This window comes from Balaenoptera physalus (genome assembly GCF_965194825.1).
Source record: "Balaenoptera physalus genome assembly, chromosome: 9".
In the NCBI taxonomy this organism is placed as follows: domain Eukaryota; kingdom Metazoa; phylum Chordata; class Mammalia; order Artiodactyla; family Balaenopteridae; genus Balaenoptera; species Balaenoptera physalus.
The window spans coordinates 19,864,852-19,878,392 of record NC_138888.1 but is presented as its reverse complement, the minus strand read 5'-3'; the positions used below and the strand labels follow the sequence as shown (position 1 = coordinate 19,878,392).

Genomic DNA, 13,541 nt, shown 5'->3' with positions numbered 1-13,541 from the left:
GAATGCTAAGTAGTATTTCCTTTAGTAATATTGGTATAATGCCTGATACAACTATAGTACAGGAATTCATCCTGCCTGTTACTTGAATGGCCCAACATTTTCTGTCTGCCTCCGGCTATTCTTTCAGCTGTCTCTGGATTTTCTTCTTGGGTTTCTGTCCTTTGGGCCAAATGATAACTTCCAGATCATATTTGAGCTTAAAGCTTTTCCCCCATTGGACATATTCTTAGATATTCTATATCCTCTAGCTACAGGAGCCCAGAGCTAGTCCATGCCTACTATAATGTTAACTAACCACATATTTTATGTTGACACTAAATTAATGCTAAGGAATCAAAGAAAAACAAACAAGACTAATGGGACATCTTTAGAAGGTAATAAAAGAGCTGCTCAGTAGAAGACTAATAATATGAAACACACAAATACATTTTTACCAAACTCTAAATGATCTCACATAATAATAATAGCTAATTATGCAACCAAAGAAAGTTTTGAATGTGTTTTGTGTTAGGGTTTTGAATATAAGTTTTATTAGATTAAAAACGTGGTCCAAGTTTACAGTAAAAGTATACAACTAGAAACACTGAACATTGTCATATGAATCATATTTTAAAGTTTCCCTCATCTAAATTACCTACTTGAAAATTCTACTTTTAAAATGTGAAAACCCAATTCATATATTAAGGGGCTAATGATTCCATTTGTGAAAGTCCATTATTTTTACTGCTTCTTCCTTTACATGCTACTTTTTTCTTTTGTCTCTTTTCTTCTTTAAAAAAAAAAAACTTTATACTCAATATAATTTATGTCTAAAGGTAGGGAAAAGAAGGCATAAACTTCAAATCAGCCCAGTCCGTTTAATTTTTCACCATCTACTTGGTTAGATATTAAGATTACCTGGCTCACATAAGGTGTGGAGACTATCTGAAGGTGTAATCCTGCGCAGTATATTTGTTTATTGCCAAGAAAAATGGTGGGTTTTCAATATCTTTCATTTTGGGTTGGCTTTCGGTTAGCTGGGTAAGAACCACTACTCAAAGTACAATCACTGGAAATCACAAATATAAAAACGTTCTAAGAAATTCATCACAAACTACTTTTCTCTGTAACATTTTCACTTGCAGATCATCATTTAAGAGCTTCCATCTTCCTTTTAAGAACTATCCTCTGAAACCCAGTAGTGAAAACACTGCTATTGGGCAATATCCCAGTAGCAGCAAATATAAAACATAAGCTGTTTAAGTGACATCAGAAATCAGAATACATTTTAATGCCACAAGTTATGACAAAAATATTTTTTTGCCATAAAACTAGAACTTATGTGTTGGAAATGAACCAAATACAATGCCTTCAGCTGTAAGCAATAGAAAACCCAGCTCTCTGGTTTATACACAAATAAGTAGTCACACACAACTGAAGTCAAGAAGTTGGGAAGACTTCAGGCTAACTTTTCTAGTAGCTCCAGCTTCACCACTTCTCTTTTCTCTCCTTTTGTGTTATTCTCAGGCTGGTAGGAAGATGGTTCCACTAGTCTGGATCACATATCTACACAAAACAACCGCCAAAGGAAGAAAGAGCATCTCTTCCTGTAGTTCTTTCTCAAGAGGGAGAAAACTTTACCCAGAAGCCCCCAGAAATGCTTTATGTATGTCAGGGACCCGTGTTAAGTCACATATTTTTCCTGAACTCATCTCTATTGCCAGGGAAATACTTAATTTTACTCAACTCTGGGCTCCTGAACCAAGGAGGGGAGTGCTTCCTGTCAAGTGTTTTACTGGGACTGTGGCCTGACATCAGGGTAAAGCGGTAAAAGCAGGAAACTCAGTCCATTCTGAGCCCTTCTTCCACATTTCCACTCTTCTCCAACCTGCCTGGTTTTTCATTCACCATAGTCTACTGGAAGTTGTTTTCTGTAGTGTTATGGTTTGAATTGCGTCCTCACCAAAATTCATATGTTGAAGTCCTAACCTCCAGCTCCTCAGAATACGACCTTATTCAGAAATAAGGTCTCTGCAGTGTAACTAGTTAAGACAAGGTCAGACTGGAGTAGGGTGGGCCCCTAATCCAATGTGACTATACCAGTCCTCATAAGAAGGGGAAATTTGGACACAGACACACACATAGGGAGAATACCATGGGGAGATGAAGGCAGAGGTTGGGGTGATGCTTCCACAAACCAAGGACTGCCAAAGATTGCTAGCAAATCACAGAAACCAGGTGAGAGGCCTGGAGCAGATTCTCCCTCAGAGCCCTCAGAAGGAACCAACCCTGCTGATACATTATCTTGGACTTCTAGCCTCCAGAACTGCAAAACAGTACATTTCTGTTGTTTAAGCTACTCAGTTGGTAGTACCTTTTTATGACGGCCCTAACAAACTAATACATGTGGTGTGCCCAGAATTCATATAGGCGCTTCTCCACCAAACCAGGAGTGAAGCTGTCCTATTTGCCTTAGAATAAAGTCACATTTTTTTTTGTGCTTTCTTATCTGTCAAATAGGGATAATAATAATATTTACCTCATAGGATTTGCCGGGAAGATTAAATAAGCTCCCAAGTATAGGTAAAGCACTTGGAGAAAAGTACATGGACCATATATGCTCTCAATAGTTACTAGCTATTCTTGGCCTTGACTCACTGAGCTACATGCCAAGCTCCATTACAGGCACTGTAAGTACATCACCAAACAAAACAAATACAAATTTTGGCCTTTATGATTCTTACATTGGTAGTGAGAGGATGCAGAGAATAAAACAAATAAGCAGATTATGTGATATACTGGCCAGTAGCAAGTTCCATGAAGAGAAATGAAGCAGAGAATGAGGAGAGGGAGGGCTGGGATTGGGTGTGGCAGTTTTCAGTAGGGTGGTCCAGAGAGGCATCCCTGGAGGAGGGATGGGAGTGAGGCATGTGCTCACCTGGAAAAAGACCATTCCAGGCAGAGAGAAGAGCAAGTGCGAGTGCCCTGAAATAGGAGCCTTCATGGAATAATCAAAGAGCAAGAAGGCCAGTGTGGGCAGAGCAGAGTGAGGTGGAAAGCAGTAGGAGGTAAGGTCAGAGACATAACAGGGGACCAGGTTGTGTAAGTTCTTAGAGGTCTTTGGTTTTTATTTTGAGTGACATGGCAAGACATTGGAGGTTTTGAACATGGGAATGAAATGATCTGACATACATTTTCAGAGAATCACCCTGGCCACTGTATGAGGATGGTGGAGGCAGAGGGAGAGGGAAGGCAAGACACAGGCAGACCAGGTAGGAGGCTGTTTCTGAAGTCCAGTCTAGAGATCATGGTGGCTCTGCCTAGGGTGGTTTGGGGGAAGAGGTAAAACACAGTCAGGCTATAGATATTTTAACAGGAGAGGTGACAGGTTTTCCTGATGGAGTAAATGTGGTATTTGAAAGAAAGAATGGAGTTAAGAATGTCTCTGAGGTTTGAACCTGAGACTCTGGAAGCATATTTCCATTAACCGAGTTGGGAAAGACTGTTGGAGTAATTGGGGAAGGAAAGAACAAAGTTGTTATTGTTGTTCTTCTTCTTCCCTTTATTATTACTGCCATTATTATTGTTGTAATGAGAGGTAGCTTCATCAGTCCTTCCCATTTTATTCTTAGTCCCGTCTCCTATCAGATTTTCTCTTTCTCCCAGCAGGTAATAAACCTCTGTGCATCCCTCCCTTCTATTTGGTCAGCACATTACATCAAACTGGTCCCTTTTCCTACTGTGATCTAGTCCCAAAGAGAAGTATTATAGATGGATACTTAGCATGACCCTCTATCCTGGGAACATAAACTTGACCCTAACTGCCCGTTTCTACATTCACATCTTCCTTCTCAATCCCCCCAATAGTATCATTATGAAAGGAACCACCTGCTTTTTCTTCTTTTGGAAATTTTGCTGCCCTTTGCTTTTTCTCATTTTAGCCATTTTTCTTCCACTTACTCTAGTTTCCATTAATCTTCCCACCAACTCTTCCCCACTAACAATACTGTCTGCTCTCACTCCCATGAACTTTCCTATGACCCCTCAATACCGCAATAAATCTCCTGACCTATCTCCCTAGCTCATCCCTTTCCACTGCCCTCAACTAAAGCTTTTTGCTGCAGGAAGAGTCATTTGAGGTCTCTGAGACTTAGTTTGCTCCTCTGTAAAATAAAGGAATTAAACAGATTATCTCCAAAGATACTTTCAGTTTTAACTTTTGATCAAACTGACTCTACGTTTAGCAATTCAGTATTCTTTCATGTGTGGAAGTTCTCATTTCCTAGCTAGCTCGTCCTCGATGTTTCCTTTCATTACTTCTTTACAGGTTCCAAAGTCCTAACCACATTTTTTCATCATTATTTCTTAGGCCAAGGCAAGTGGTTTTCACCCACACCTTAATGTTGGTCAAAAGAGTGTTTCTTTTCTTAATTTTTTCCTAACATTAGCACACAAAATAATTGAAGGATAATGTTTCAAGTCTAAAAGAAAGTAAACTTATTGGGACATCTCTTTACCCTGAGTGAGATCTTATGTTGTTCTTTGAAAAATCTGTGACTGGAAAGTTTTGTTAATGCCAGTGACAAGCAGCTAACGGCACAATATCTGCTTTGATTTTCTCTGACACACCCTTGAGCTTTCCATCCTCACTTCTTTGTGGTGCCCCCACCTTTGACTTTCTTTTGTCCTGTAACTGCCAATTTTGATCAGCTAATGAGAGCGATAAGGGAAAAACAATTTAGCTCAGCCGAATGCCTCTTTTAACAAATAAGGAAACAGTTTGTTCTTCTGGATTTCAGACTAAATTAACAACATTTTAAAAAATCCTGTACACAGAGGTCATTTTTAATGCTTTTATTTAGCAAAAGTTCCAGGTGATTTTGAAATACATTGGACATTCCATTCACTGAGGATAAGTTTTTCCAAAACATTTTTAATAGCCCTAAACTGATTTTGTCTATCAAAGCAAAAAAGGCGAAAATCCACCCCAAAAAAGTCTTTCTATAGTCGAGGTTACATAGCTGGACTTCGTAGACATTAAAGAAATTCTCACACACACACATTTATATAATTAGTTAGAAATATTCCATTTTTAAGATTAAATTTTACATAACACATTATGACTGTGGGTTACTCGAATACCATAGGTATTTCTACTTATTTTTAGCAAGAGAACTAGACTTCACATTACTTAATCCTGGCTTATAAATGTAACTTTGTAAAATTGTAGGATACATGTGTCCTGTCTAGCCTTCTCTGCCCAAATTAAATGCCATCTCCTTTGAGTCCCATTTATAAGATGCCTCTCCCTCCTCTGAACTCCACTGGGACTTACCTTTCGCCCTTCTTATCCCCATACTTCCTAAATCAGAGTCTCTCATATCTATCAATAAGTGTTTATGGAAGAAAAGGAGGAGGAGAAAAATAAATAAGCATTTTATTTTAACAGAAAAAGTATGGGCTTTGAGTCAGACAAACCTAGTTTTGTATCTTATTTCATCTATTTATTCACTGTGTGATAGAGGACAGTTGATTTAATCTCTCTGAGTCTTAGTTTCCTCATCTATATAATGGAGATAATAAAATCTCCCTCATAAGGTACCGTGAAGATTACATTAAATAAGATTTAAAGCATCTAGCACATAAGAAGTACCCAATAAAAGTTATTTCCCCTTCCGCATTCCAGCAAATCATTACTAGTTCAACCCTGCAGTGCACCTGACTGAACACAGGGCTTTTTCTAGGCTATGAGCTTTTTGAAGACAACATCTTTTTTTTTTTTTTAATTATTAATTTATTTATTTATGGCTGTGTTGGGTCTTCGTTTCTGTGCGAGGGCTTTCTCTAGTTGCGGCGTGCGGGGGCCACTCTTCATTGCGGTGCGCGGGCCTCTCACTATCGTGGCCTCTCTTGTTGCGGAGCACAGGCTCCAGACGCGCAGGCTCAGTAATTGTGGCTCACGGGCCCAGTTGCTCTGCGGCATGTGGGATCTTCCCAGACCAGGGCTCGAACCCGTGTCCCCTGCATTGGCAGGCAGATTCTCAACCACTGTGCCACCAGGGAAGCCTGACAACATCTTATTAATCTTCATATTTCCTGTAGAACCCAGGATAGTGAGTTGCATAGTCTGGAGGCATAGTAACTGTGTTTTGTATTAAACTGGGGGATAACGCAGGATCACCCCTAAACTGTGGAACAGTTGTCTGTGGACTTCGGCACTTGGGGCTCTTTTGCGAATACAGCTCCTCTTGTGAGCTCTGTATGGCTCCGGCCACTCTGGCGGTGAGACAGCCCCCATGGTTTAAATCAGGATAACTACCTTCCTGAATTCTATGACGACTGATCAGAACACTGTTCCATTTCTCACTGTAGAAACTCCTGCAAACAAATCGACCTTCCTCTGAGAGGGACTGAACTTTGTGCTGGCAAAACCACAGGTTGTGTTGAAAAAGCACTGAGTCAAATAAACCTGGGTGATAAACTCCAGCTTGTCCCTGACCAGCCATGAGACCTTGGGCACGCTCCCTCTGCTTCCGGAGCCTCAGCTAAAACAAATAGGGATAATAATGCTAACTGAGGCTGTCACACAGGGTTGTGGGTAGAGAAGGAAGGCGAGGCCTTGGAACACATTTTAACAACCATGAAGCAGAATGCAAAAAAAAAAAAAAAAAAAAAGTCTAGAAAGTCATCGCTTTGGGTCATATGAGGCTCTTACTTTATCATAGCCTAGGCTCCCGCCCACCCTTATTCCCTTCTTTGGTCAAATGACCAACTCTTACTTCATAATTCCATCTCAGTTCAGCAGAAAAGCTGTGCGTGTATGTACGTGTGTGTGTGTGTGTGTGTGTGCATGGACACACGCAGTGACGCCATCTACATAACTCCCAACCTTTTCTTCCGCAAGCCAAGTCACAACGCAACAAGCAAGGGCAGTCGTGCGGTCACAGTACCGCAAAGCAGCCAGCATGCTGCAGGGGCCGAGCTGCCTGCAGGCACAGAACTGCACCCATTCACCTTCTGTCTGATGCCAGAACCACACTGCACAGTCCAGCTGCTTGTGGACTCTTCTTGTGTGTCAGTTACAGCTTCCTTTGTAAAATATTCCAAGGCAGATACAGTTCAACCAAAGCGTAACCAAAAGTCAGTGCCAGACTAAAGAAGGCAGGTCAGGGGAGAAGCCAGGACCCGTCTTTCCAGTTGAGGAAGAATCTTGGTTTCTAGGTCATTTACAAGCAGCACTCCAGGCTTCGTAAGGAAACCGGGAGGGAGCGGAGGCAGATCATCACCTATACACCGCATATGGAAGACCGAACCTTCCCAAATTTCTGATAAAAGTCTTCCTCTGCCTGGGCCAAGGCGTCTTCATCAATGTACACAGCCGGCCTTTTGGCCACGAGGAAGTACTGCACCTTCCTGCGATTCCAGCCCAGCACGTACTGGAGCCAGCCGCAGATGGCGGCGGTGGAGCGGCCCACCCCGGCGTTGCAGTGCACGTACACGGTGTGTCCGTTCTCAAGCAGCGCGTGGAGGAGACACACCGCCTGCGGCAGCATCTGGACGCGGCCTGGGATTGAGAGAGCACAGCACAGACCAGTGAGAAGTGAGCCCCGTGTTGCCGCTAACAGTCCCTCCTCCAGCGCACCGAGAAATCACAATGTTTTGGCGGGAGGGGCAGGGATGTCGGAGCTTGCTTCACTCCTTTGTTTTGAAAGAAAAGGTGAGACAATATCAAAACCTGCTAATTATAAAGTGGAAAGAGCAGCCAGAGGCAATAGGTCAGCTCTGAATCTTCACTTGATTTTCCTTTGAATGATGTCTGCATCCGTGCAAATCTCCCTTCAAAGATAATTTCACTACCGCCTATCCTCAGGAGAATGGATTTTTACATCCATCAGAATGGTCTGTACAGATTGGGCAGAGGTTTAAAGGATTTCAAAGAGAAGCTCACAGGTCCTGTCACCTGAATTTCCTTTAATCCAAAAGGATCTCCCAGGTAAATCCAAAACAGAGTTAGTCCATATTGGTTAAAGGAGTCCATCTGACTCTTTCAACATAGGCTAATTTTAATTTGTCCAATGAAAAGGCTAACTTATTAATTGATAAATGTGGGATAGCCAGTCATTCATGTATTCCTTCATGATGCAGTGTGTATTAAAACTGATTCAACTTCTCCTTTACTGTGCAATTATGATTATAGGTGTTGCTGCTCTGTGGCTACTATCTTGATGATTAGATGATCCAATGTCTTCCCCTCGTCCCACTGAGACAGGATATACAATGCTCTGCTGAGGCTCGTTGGACTCAGGATGATGAAAACATCATCCTAGGGACAGAGAGGCCCCTAAAACCAGCAAACTCCTGGATGCCTGGAGTTTCTTCTGCTCACAGATTCTCAGAGCAAAATGAATTTAGTGGATTTTTTTGGAGAGTGGAGGATGGTCATTATAAATTACTTCAAGAAGCGATTAAAGAGGGAAACTATACAGAGTCCTGGATGAAAACTCTGTGCTATGACCTCACATTCTCCAGCTGCTCTCTGTCCTCAACCACATGGAGACACCACAGCCCTGGGGCGACCTTCCGAGGGCCACAGGGAATGCCCTGTCCGGCCCTCACATTGCCATCCCATTGGATGACGGCAGAGGTGGGAAAAACCCCTCCCTCAAATGATTTCACGAGGCCTGGAATTCTCCCATGAGAGCTGCTCAAGTAAGTTTAGACTTTCCTTAGATGTCCCTTTTTAAAATGCCTTGAAGGGACCAACACAACACATTGCAATCAGGCATCACCACCTTAGAAGGAGAGAGTTACCAAAATCCCATTGTGGCCTGAAGGCACCTCCCTGCTGGGGCAGGGGGTGCGAGGGGGTAGCACTTAGCTTCAGGCTCACCCTGCTCTGAGATCAGAGCAGGAGATCTATATGGAGGCCGGATAATATTCTAGTTGCTCCTGGTGCTCTGTTACTCCCTCTGACTAAGGGATCTAAAGGCCCCATGCGGCAGTTTAGAGATGCTTTTAACAGGAATGCTTGAGGCAGAGCACACTTCGAAGTTCCTGAAGCTCCATCTCTTGCCAGTACCTGTTGCCACACTTCCATGTTCCCGGCCTTGTCCCTGAGGGCATCTGAATTGGAGACACACCAGCTCCAAGCCTTGCTTGATTTCTCAGAGTCCAAACTGAGCCATACACTTTAATTGATCTGTGCTTCTGTGCTTGGTTGCAGGTGCTCTGAGGTTAGAGCTAGGCGGGCCTGCCATTCAGTCACTCATGGCCCTCTCCTAGAGCCAGTAAGTATCACCGGAGATGTAACAAGGCAGAAGACACCATACGTACCAGAGAGGTGTCTCTCTGTATGTCTCAGGGAAAGGGCTGTGTATTTGGTCCACCATTTGAGTTGAGAGATCAGAGGAGGCAAAACCTCCAAGGTCTGTTTGAGTGACCCTGCTGATAAGGGCGAGGCCTGTTCAAGGGCACAGCTTTTGTTCCGCTGAGGGCATGTTAGAGGTTTACTTTAAGTAATGTTGTCCAGGAAGGGAACTACCAGTGACGGATCTGGGAAGCTTGGGTTACTCCTGCTCCTGCCACAGCTGGCATCACTTTTCAAGTTCCCTGTCACGGCTGCCTCTCCAGTTACCATGTTCGTGGCCAGGAAATAAACATGAACATTTTTAATATGGGTTTTCATCAAATGCCAAATACACAAGTAAACCACGGTGGACATTTGCAGGAGGAGCTGCTGCCGAGTCCCAGAGTCAAGGTTCAGCTTCTGCAGCATCAGTGGGGCCAGCCTGCCCCGGCCACGTCTATATGGACCCATCGGGATCCCTTCCGCTGACCTTCCTTCTGGCCAGAGGTTCCCCAAGGAAGGGTCTGCACCAAATGGCCGAAATGACCTAGTATCTCCCCCTCTCCTTTTTATCTGTAAAAGATTCTTCAACAGGTATGTACACAGTTTAGAAGTTGAAAAGGGATTTGTGTTAGTTTAAGGTTCAGTGAGCTCAGACACATAATCCTGGAATGTAAATGTCAGCTGCCACGTGGAAACTCCAGAAGGCTCCCAGTTTAAACACAGGTCTCACCCACCAGTGGTCTTCTCCTAGAATCACTCAGTCGTCCCACTTAAGAACTGTCACACAATTATTTAAATAACATAAAGAATGAATAAAGAATAAAAAGGAGAGCCAGAGAAGCAGTCAGTCTAGGGGGCCCACCCCTCTCAGCCTGGCTTCAGCTGGAGCCCTCCTTGACTTTGATCCTGTTTTGAGTGATGACAGCTAACACGTACTGAGCCTTTTCTACCTGCCAAGCACTGATCTAAGCACTGTGTGTGCAATAGCTCCTTTATAGCTACCTCTCAACAGCTCTGAGGTTGGTACTATTATTATCCTCAGTTGTATCTGAGATTTGCCCAAGGTTATTCCCTAATGGCCACCTCCAACCCAGCCATCCAGATTCTAAAGCCTCTGGTTTTAACCTCTGTACTATTGTCCTTCCCTAACCTACCTGGTCAATGGCACTTGCTGGCCACTATGCTGTCAATCTGAATTTTCAGTCAGTCCCTGCCCCCACTTACCTGGTCATGCTGCGGCCCTCACTCCTGGAGGATGGTAACACCCTCCGTGGGATTCAGCACCTCTGCCCCTACCCTCGAGGGGCCATCTGTGCCCTACAGGCGCATGTCCTTCTGCTTGAAAACCCATTCTAGGGAGCCTGAGCGAATATGTAACCCACCAAGGAATCACAAGACGGTCCCCAGGGTCAGGGCTCACACAGTAAAGCCAGCGTCAACCAGATACCCTAATTTTTATGTTTCATATATTTAGATGCCATATAGAATTTAATTTGATAAAATGTTTCCATTTTTAAAAACAATAACACCCCAAGGCAAAAGAGAACCACTGATTTTTTCATGTAAAATATTCCAAATTTTAAGTGTTGGCAACTAAGTTGAAAATTTTAAAGCCTGTGCAGGTCCAACAAAACACTCCACCATCTGTGATTCTTACTTTGGAATTTAAAACAGGCCTTGACTCTCCATAGATGCTCAATAAACATTCATTAAATACATGAATTAAAACAATGTAAAAAAACCCGTTAATACCGATTTGATCTGAGACAGTCCGAGACCCCTCTTATCTAAATTTCTGGTCCACATGTCCTCCAGGCTAATCCAACTCTAGAATGATTAAAAGCTACCTGAAAACATGCAATGAGCAAGCAAGCACAGGTGAGAAGGGGGACAAGGGCATTGTGGGGCAGCCTGAGGCATGAGGGGGCCTGAAATAAGTGGGAGTGGGGAGTCCCTAAAGATATCTGAGGTTGACCTAAGGCTGACCCTGAAAGAAATCATTCCTGGCACAACTTTCAGCCTTCCAACACACACACACACGCACACACACACACACACACACACACACACACGTCTTTCCTTTCTTAATCCAGAGGCAGATTTATGGCTGAATATATTACTATTTTATTTGAGCATATCTTCTTTTCCTGAATATTGATAAGGTCTATGTTATCTGTAACGCCCTTTGGTAGAAACTGAAGAACTTGGCACTAATATTATAGTCCCAACTTTGGAATTTTCAAAGCACTTTCATATCAATTATTTTATTCTATTGTTATAATCGTGTAAGTCTGCAATTATTATTCCCCATTTTCCAAGTGCAGGAACGAGCCTGCCCGTATCACGTGATGGTGATAAGGCTCAAGCCCAGGCGGAGTGGCTCCAAGGCCAGTGGCTTCGCCTCATGGCAGCACTGAATTTAGCATGCTGAGCCAGAGAAAGAACTAAGACTGTCACCACAAAAGGGTGGCTCTGGGGACCATGTTAACCCATTTGGGAGACAAGGGTAAACCATTTGTTATAAACAGCACTGCGCTTACAGGGGTCAAAACCCAATCTGAGTACTTCCTGTGTGAAGGAAAACTGACTTTTAATGAGCAGATTTTATGTTTTCAGGTGAGTGCTAGATTTGGGAGCTTTTTGTTCCTCAGGTGAAAGACACAAACCAAAAAAAAGAAAAAGAAAAAAAGAAAAGAAAAGGAAAAACCTAAACAACCCCAGCCCCACTGCATATGACAAAAAGTACAAGAGAAAGAATCGACGGCACGATTGATTGTACCAGGTCTGTGACAACCAGTGGTGACAGTCAGGCCTAACAAACTGTCTTCTTTCTCAGACTTTATCTGACAGCATTATGCTGCGGCTCAAAACACTTCCAGATGGATTTTTCTCTAGAGTTCTAAAAATATTCAGCTGAATTAATCTGTGTGTTCATTGTGCTAATGTTGTGAGCCACAGAGATTGATCTATTGGTCAGAAATTCCTCGGCGACTCAGGAGTGTTGTTAACTCTTTGATTATCACCCCCAGGTTATGCTGAACCAAAGAAACCCTTTATTTAGTCTTGGGGTTTGGTCTTTTTCAAGTGGGAGCTTTCATTTTGCTGCCATTTCATGTTTCCAAAGTGCCTCAGGGTGGAAGACGCTCTGTTGTATGACTGGGTCCTGGTGACTCTGTAACCCACCCACCCCTCCCCGACAAAGGTTTTAATACCATGACAGCGGGTCTTTGGAGGTAGAATTTTCCATCAGGCTTCTGTATATTCCCAAACTATCAAGCAAATTGCCTATCAGTCATCAGGGTTTTGGAGAATCAGTGCATGGGTTGCAGCAGGCCATATTTATCTCAGCTTCTCTGAGCCTCGTCTCACATCCTACTCCAACAGGATAACAGTGCTCTAAGATGACAACCAAAGAAGCGAAAATCAAAACACTCCCTAGAGGCTACAGGCACACTGTCCTAACGACCTTCTCTATTTTGAAACCAGAGAAACAAACTGGACAGGGCAAATATGACCTAGATTCGACCACTGCTCTTCTCTGCAAATAAGGTGTTTGTTTTTTTTTTTAATTCCTTGAAAAAAGACAGAGCTCTTGCAGCTGAATCAAGCTCCTTTGGATCAGCATTAATTGCCAAGAAGAGTAACCAAACTATCTCCTCCTTCAGGAAGAAAAATTATACATCCCCAGTGATAGTTCAGTTCAGACGGACCCACAAAGGGGTCTAGCCCGGCCAGGAGGACCATAAAGATTCATTAAGAGCCAAGATGGCCAAGGTCCTGGACACTCTGGGGTGACAAGCTGCCTCCCTGGAAACTCATGACTTTGTCTAACTCCAGTTGACGATGTACGTGACAGGCTGAAAGTGCAGGCGGTGGTCTGCAGAAAGGGCATGAAGAGTCCACGTGAGCATGTAGAGAAGCTTCATCATATGGTGTCAGGAGCAATGCTCTGCGCCTGACTGCCTGGGGTGGAATCCAGCCTGTGTCTCGGCTATATGACATAGGCCAGGTTACTTAACTTTTTTGTACCTCATTCTCTTCCTCTGCAAAATGCAGATAACTACAACATCTTCCTGGACTCTTGTCTTGAGAATTAAATGAGTTAATGTATGAAATTACTGAGAAGAGTGTTTGATACGTAATGTACTTTGCGGGGAAGAGGGCTGATCGTAGAGACGCTTCCTCCCTGGCCATCACTGTCTTCCTTCTTTCC

General features: G+C 43.3%; 1 protein-coding gene and 1 long non-coding RNA gene across 6 annotated transcripts in view; one reads left to right on the top strand and one right to left on the bottom strand.

Moving 5' to 3' along the window:
* EPM2A (EPM2A glucan phosphatase, laforin) overlaps positions 1 to 13,541 on the bottom strand; it is a 130,089-nt gene that overhangs the window by 3,703 nt on the left and 112,845 nt on the right. For 2 of the 3 annotated variants that reach the window (XM_082474892.1, XM_082474893.1), the window contains one exon: positions 4,819 to 7,543. The exons of the other annotated variant lie outside the window; for it this stretch is intronic. In XM_082474892.1, coding sequence (XP_082331018.1) covers positions 7,266 to 7,543 — 278 coding nt within the window. In that variant the 3' untranslated portion in view covers positions 4,819 to 7,265. Of the gene's footprint in view, positions 1 to 4,818; positions 7,544 to 13,541 lie in introns of those variants that run through there. 3 annotated transcript variants of the gene reach the window in all.
* On the top strand, positions 7,539 to 12,977 carry LOC309666937. 3 transcript variants are annotated; one of them, XR_014267376.1, is made up of 5 exons: positions 7,539 to 7,972; positions 8,177 to 8,688; positions 9,707 to 9,919; positions 11,144 to 11,206; positions 12,713 to 12,977. It is a non-coding gene; the product is annotated as an uncharacterized lncRNA (long non-coding RNA). The 3 variants fall into 3 exon arrangements; XR_014267375.1 differs by lacking the exon at positions 11,144 to 11,206; XR_014267377.1 differs by having other exon boundaries at positions 11,144 to 12,977.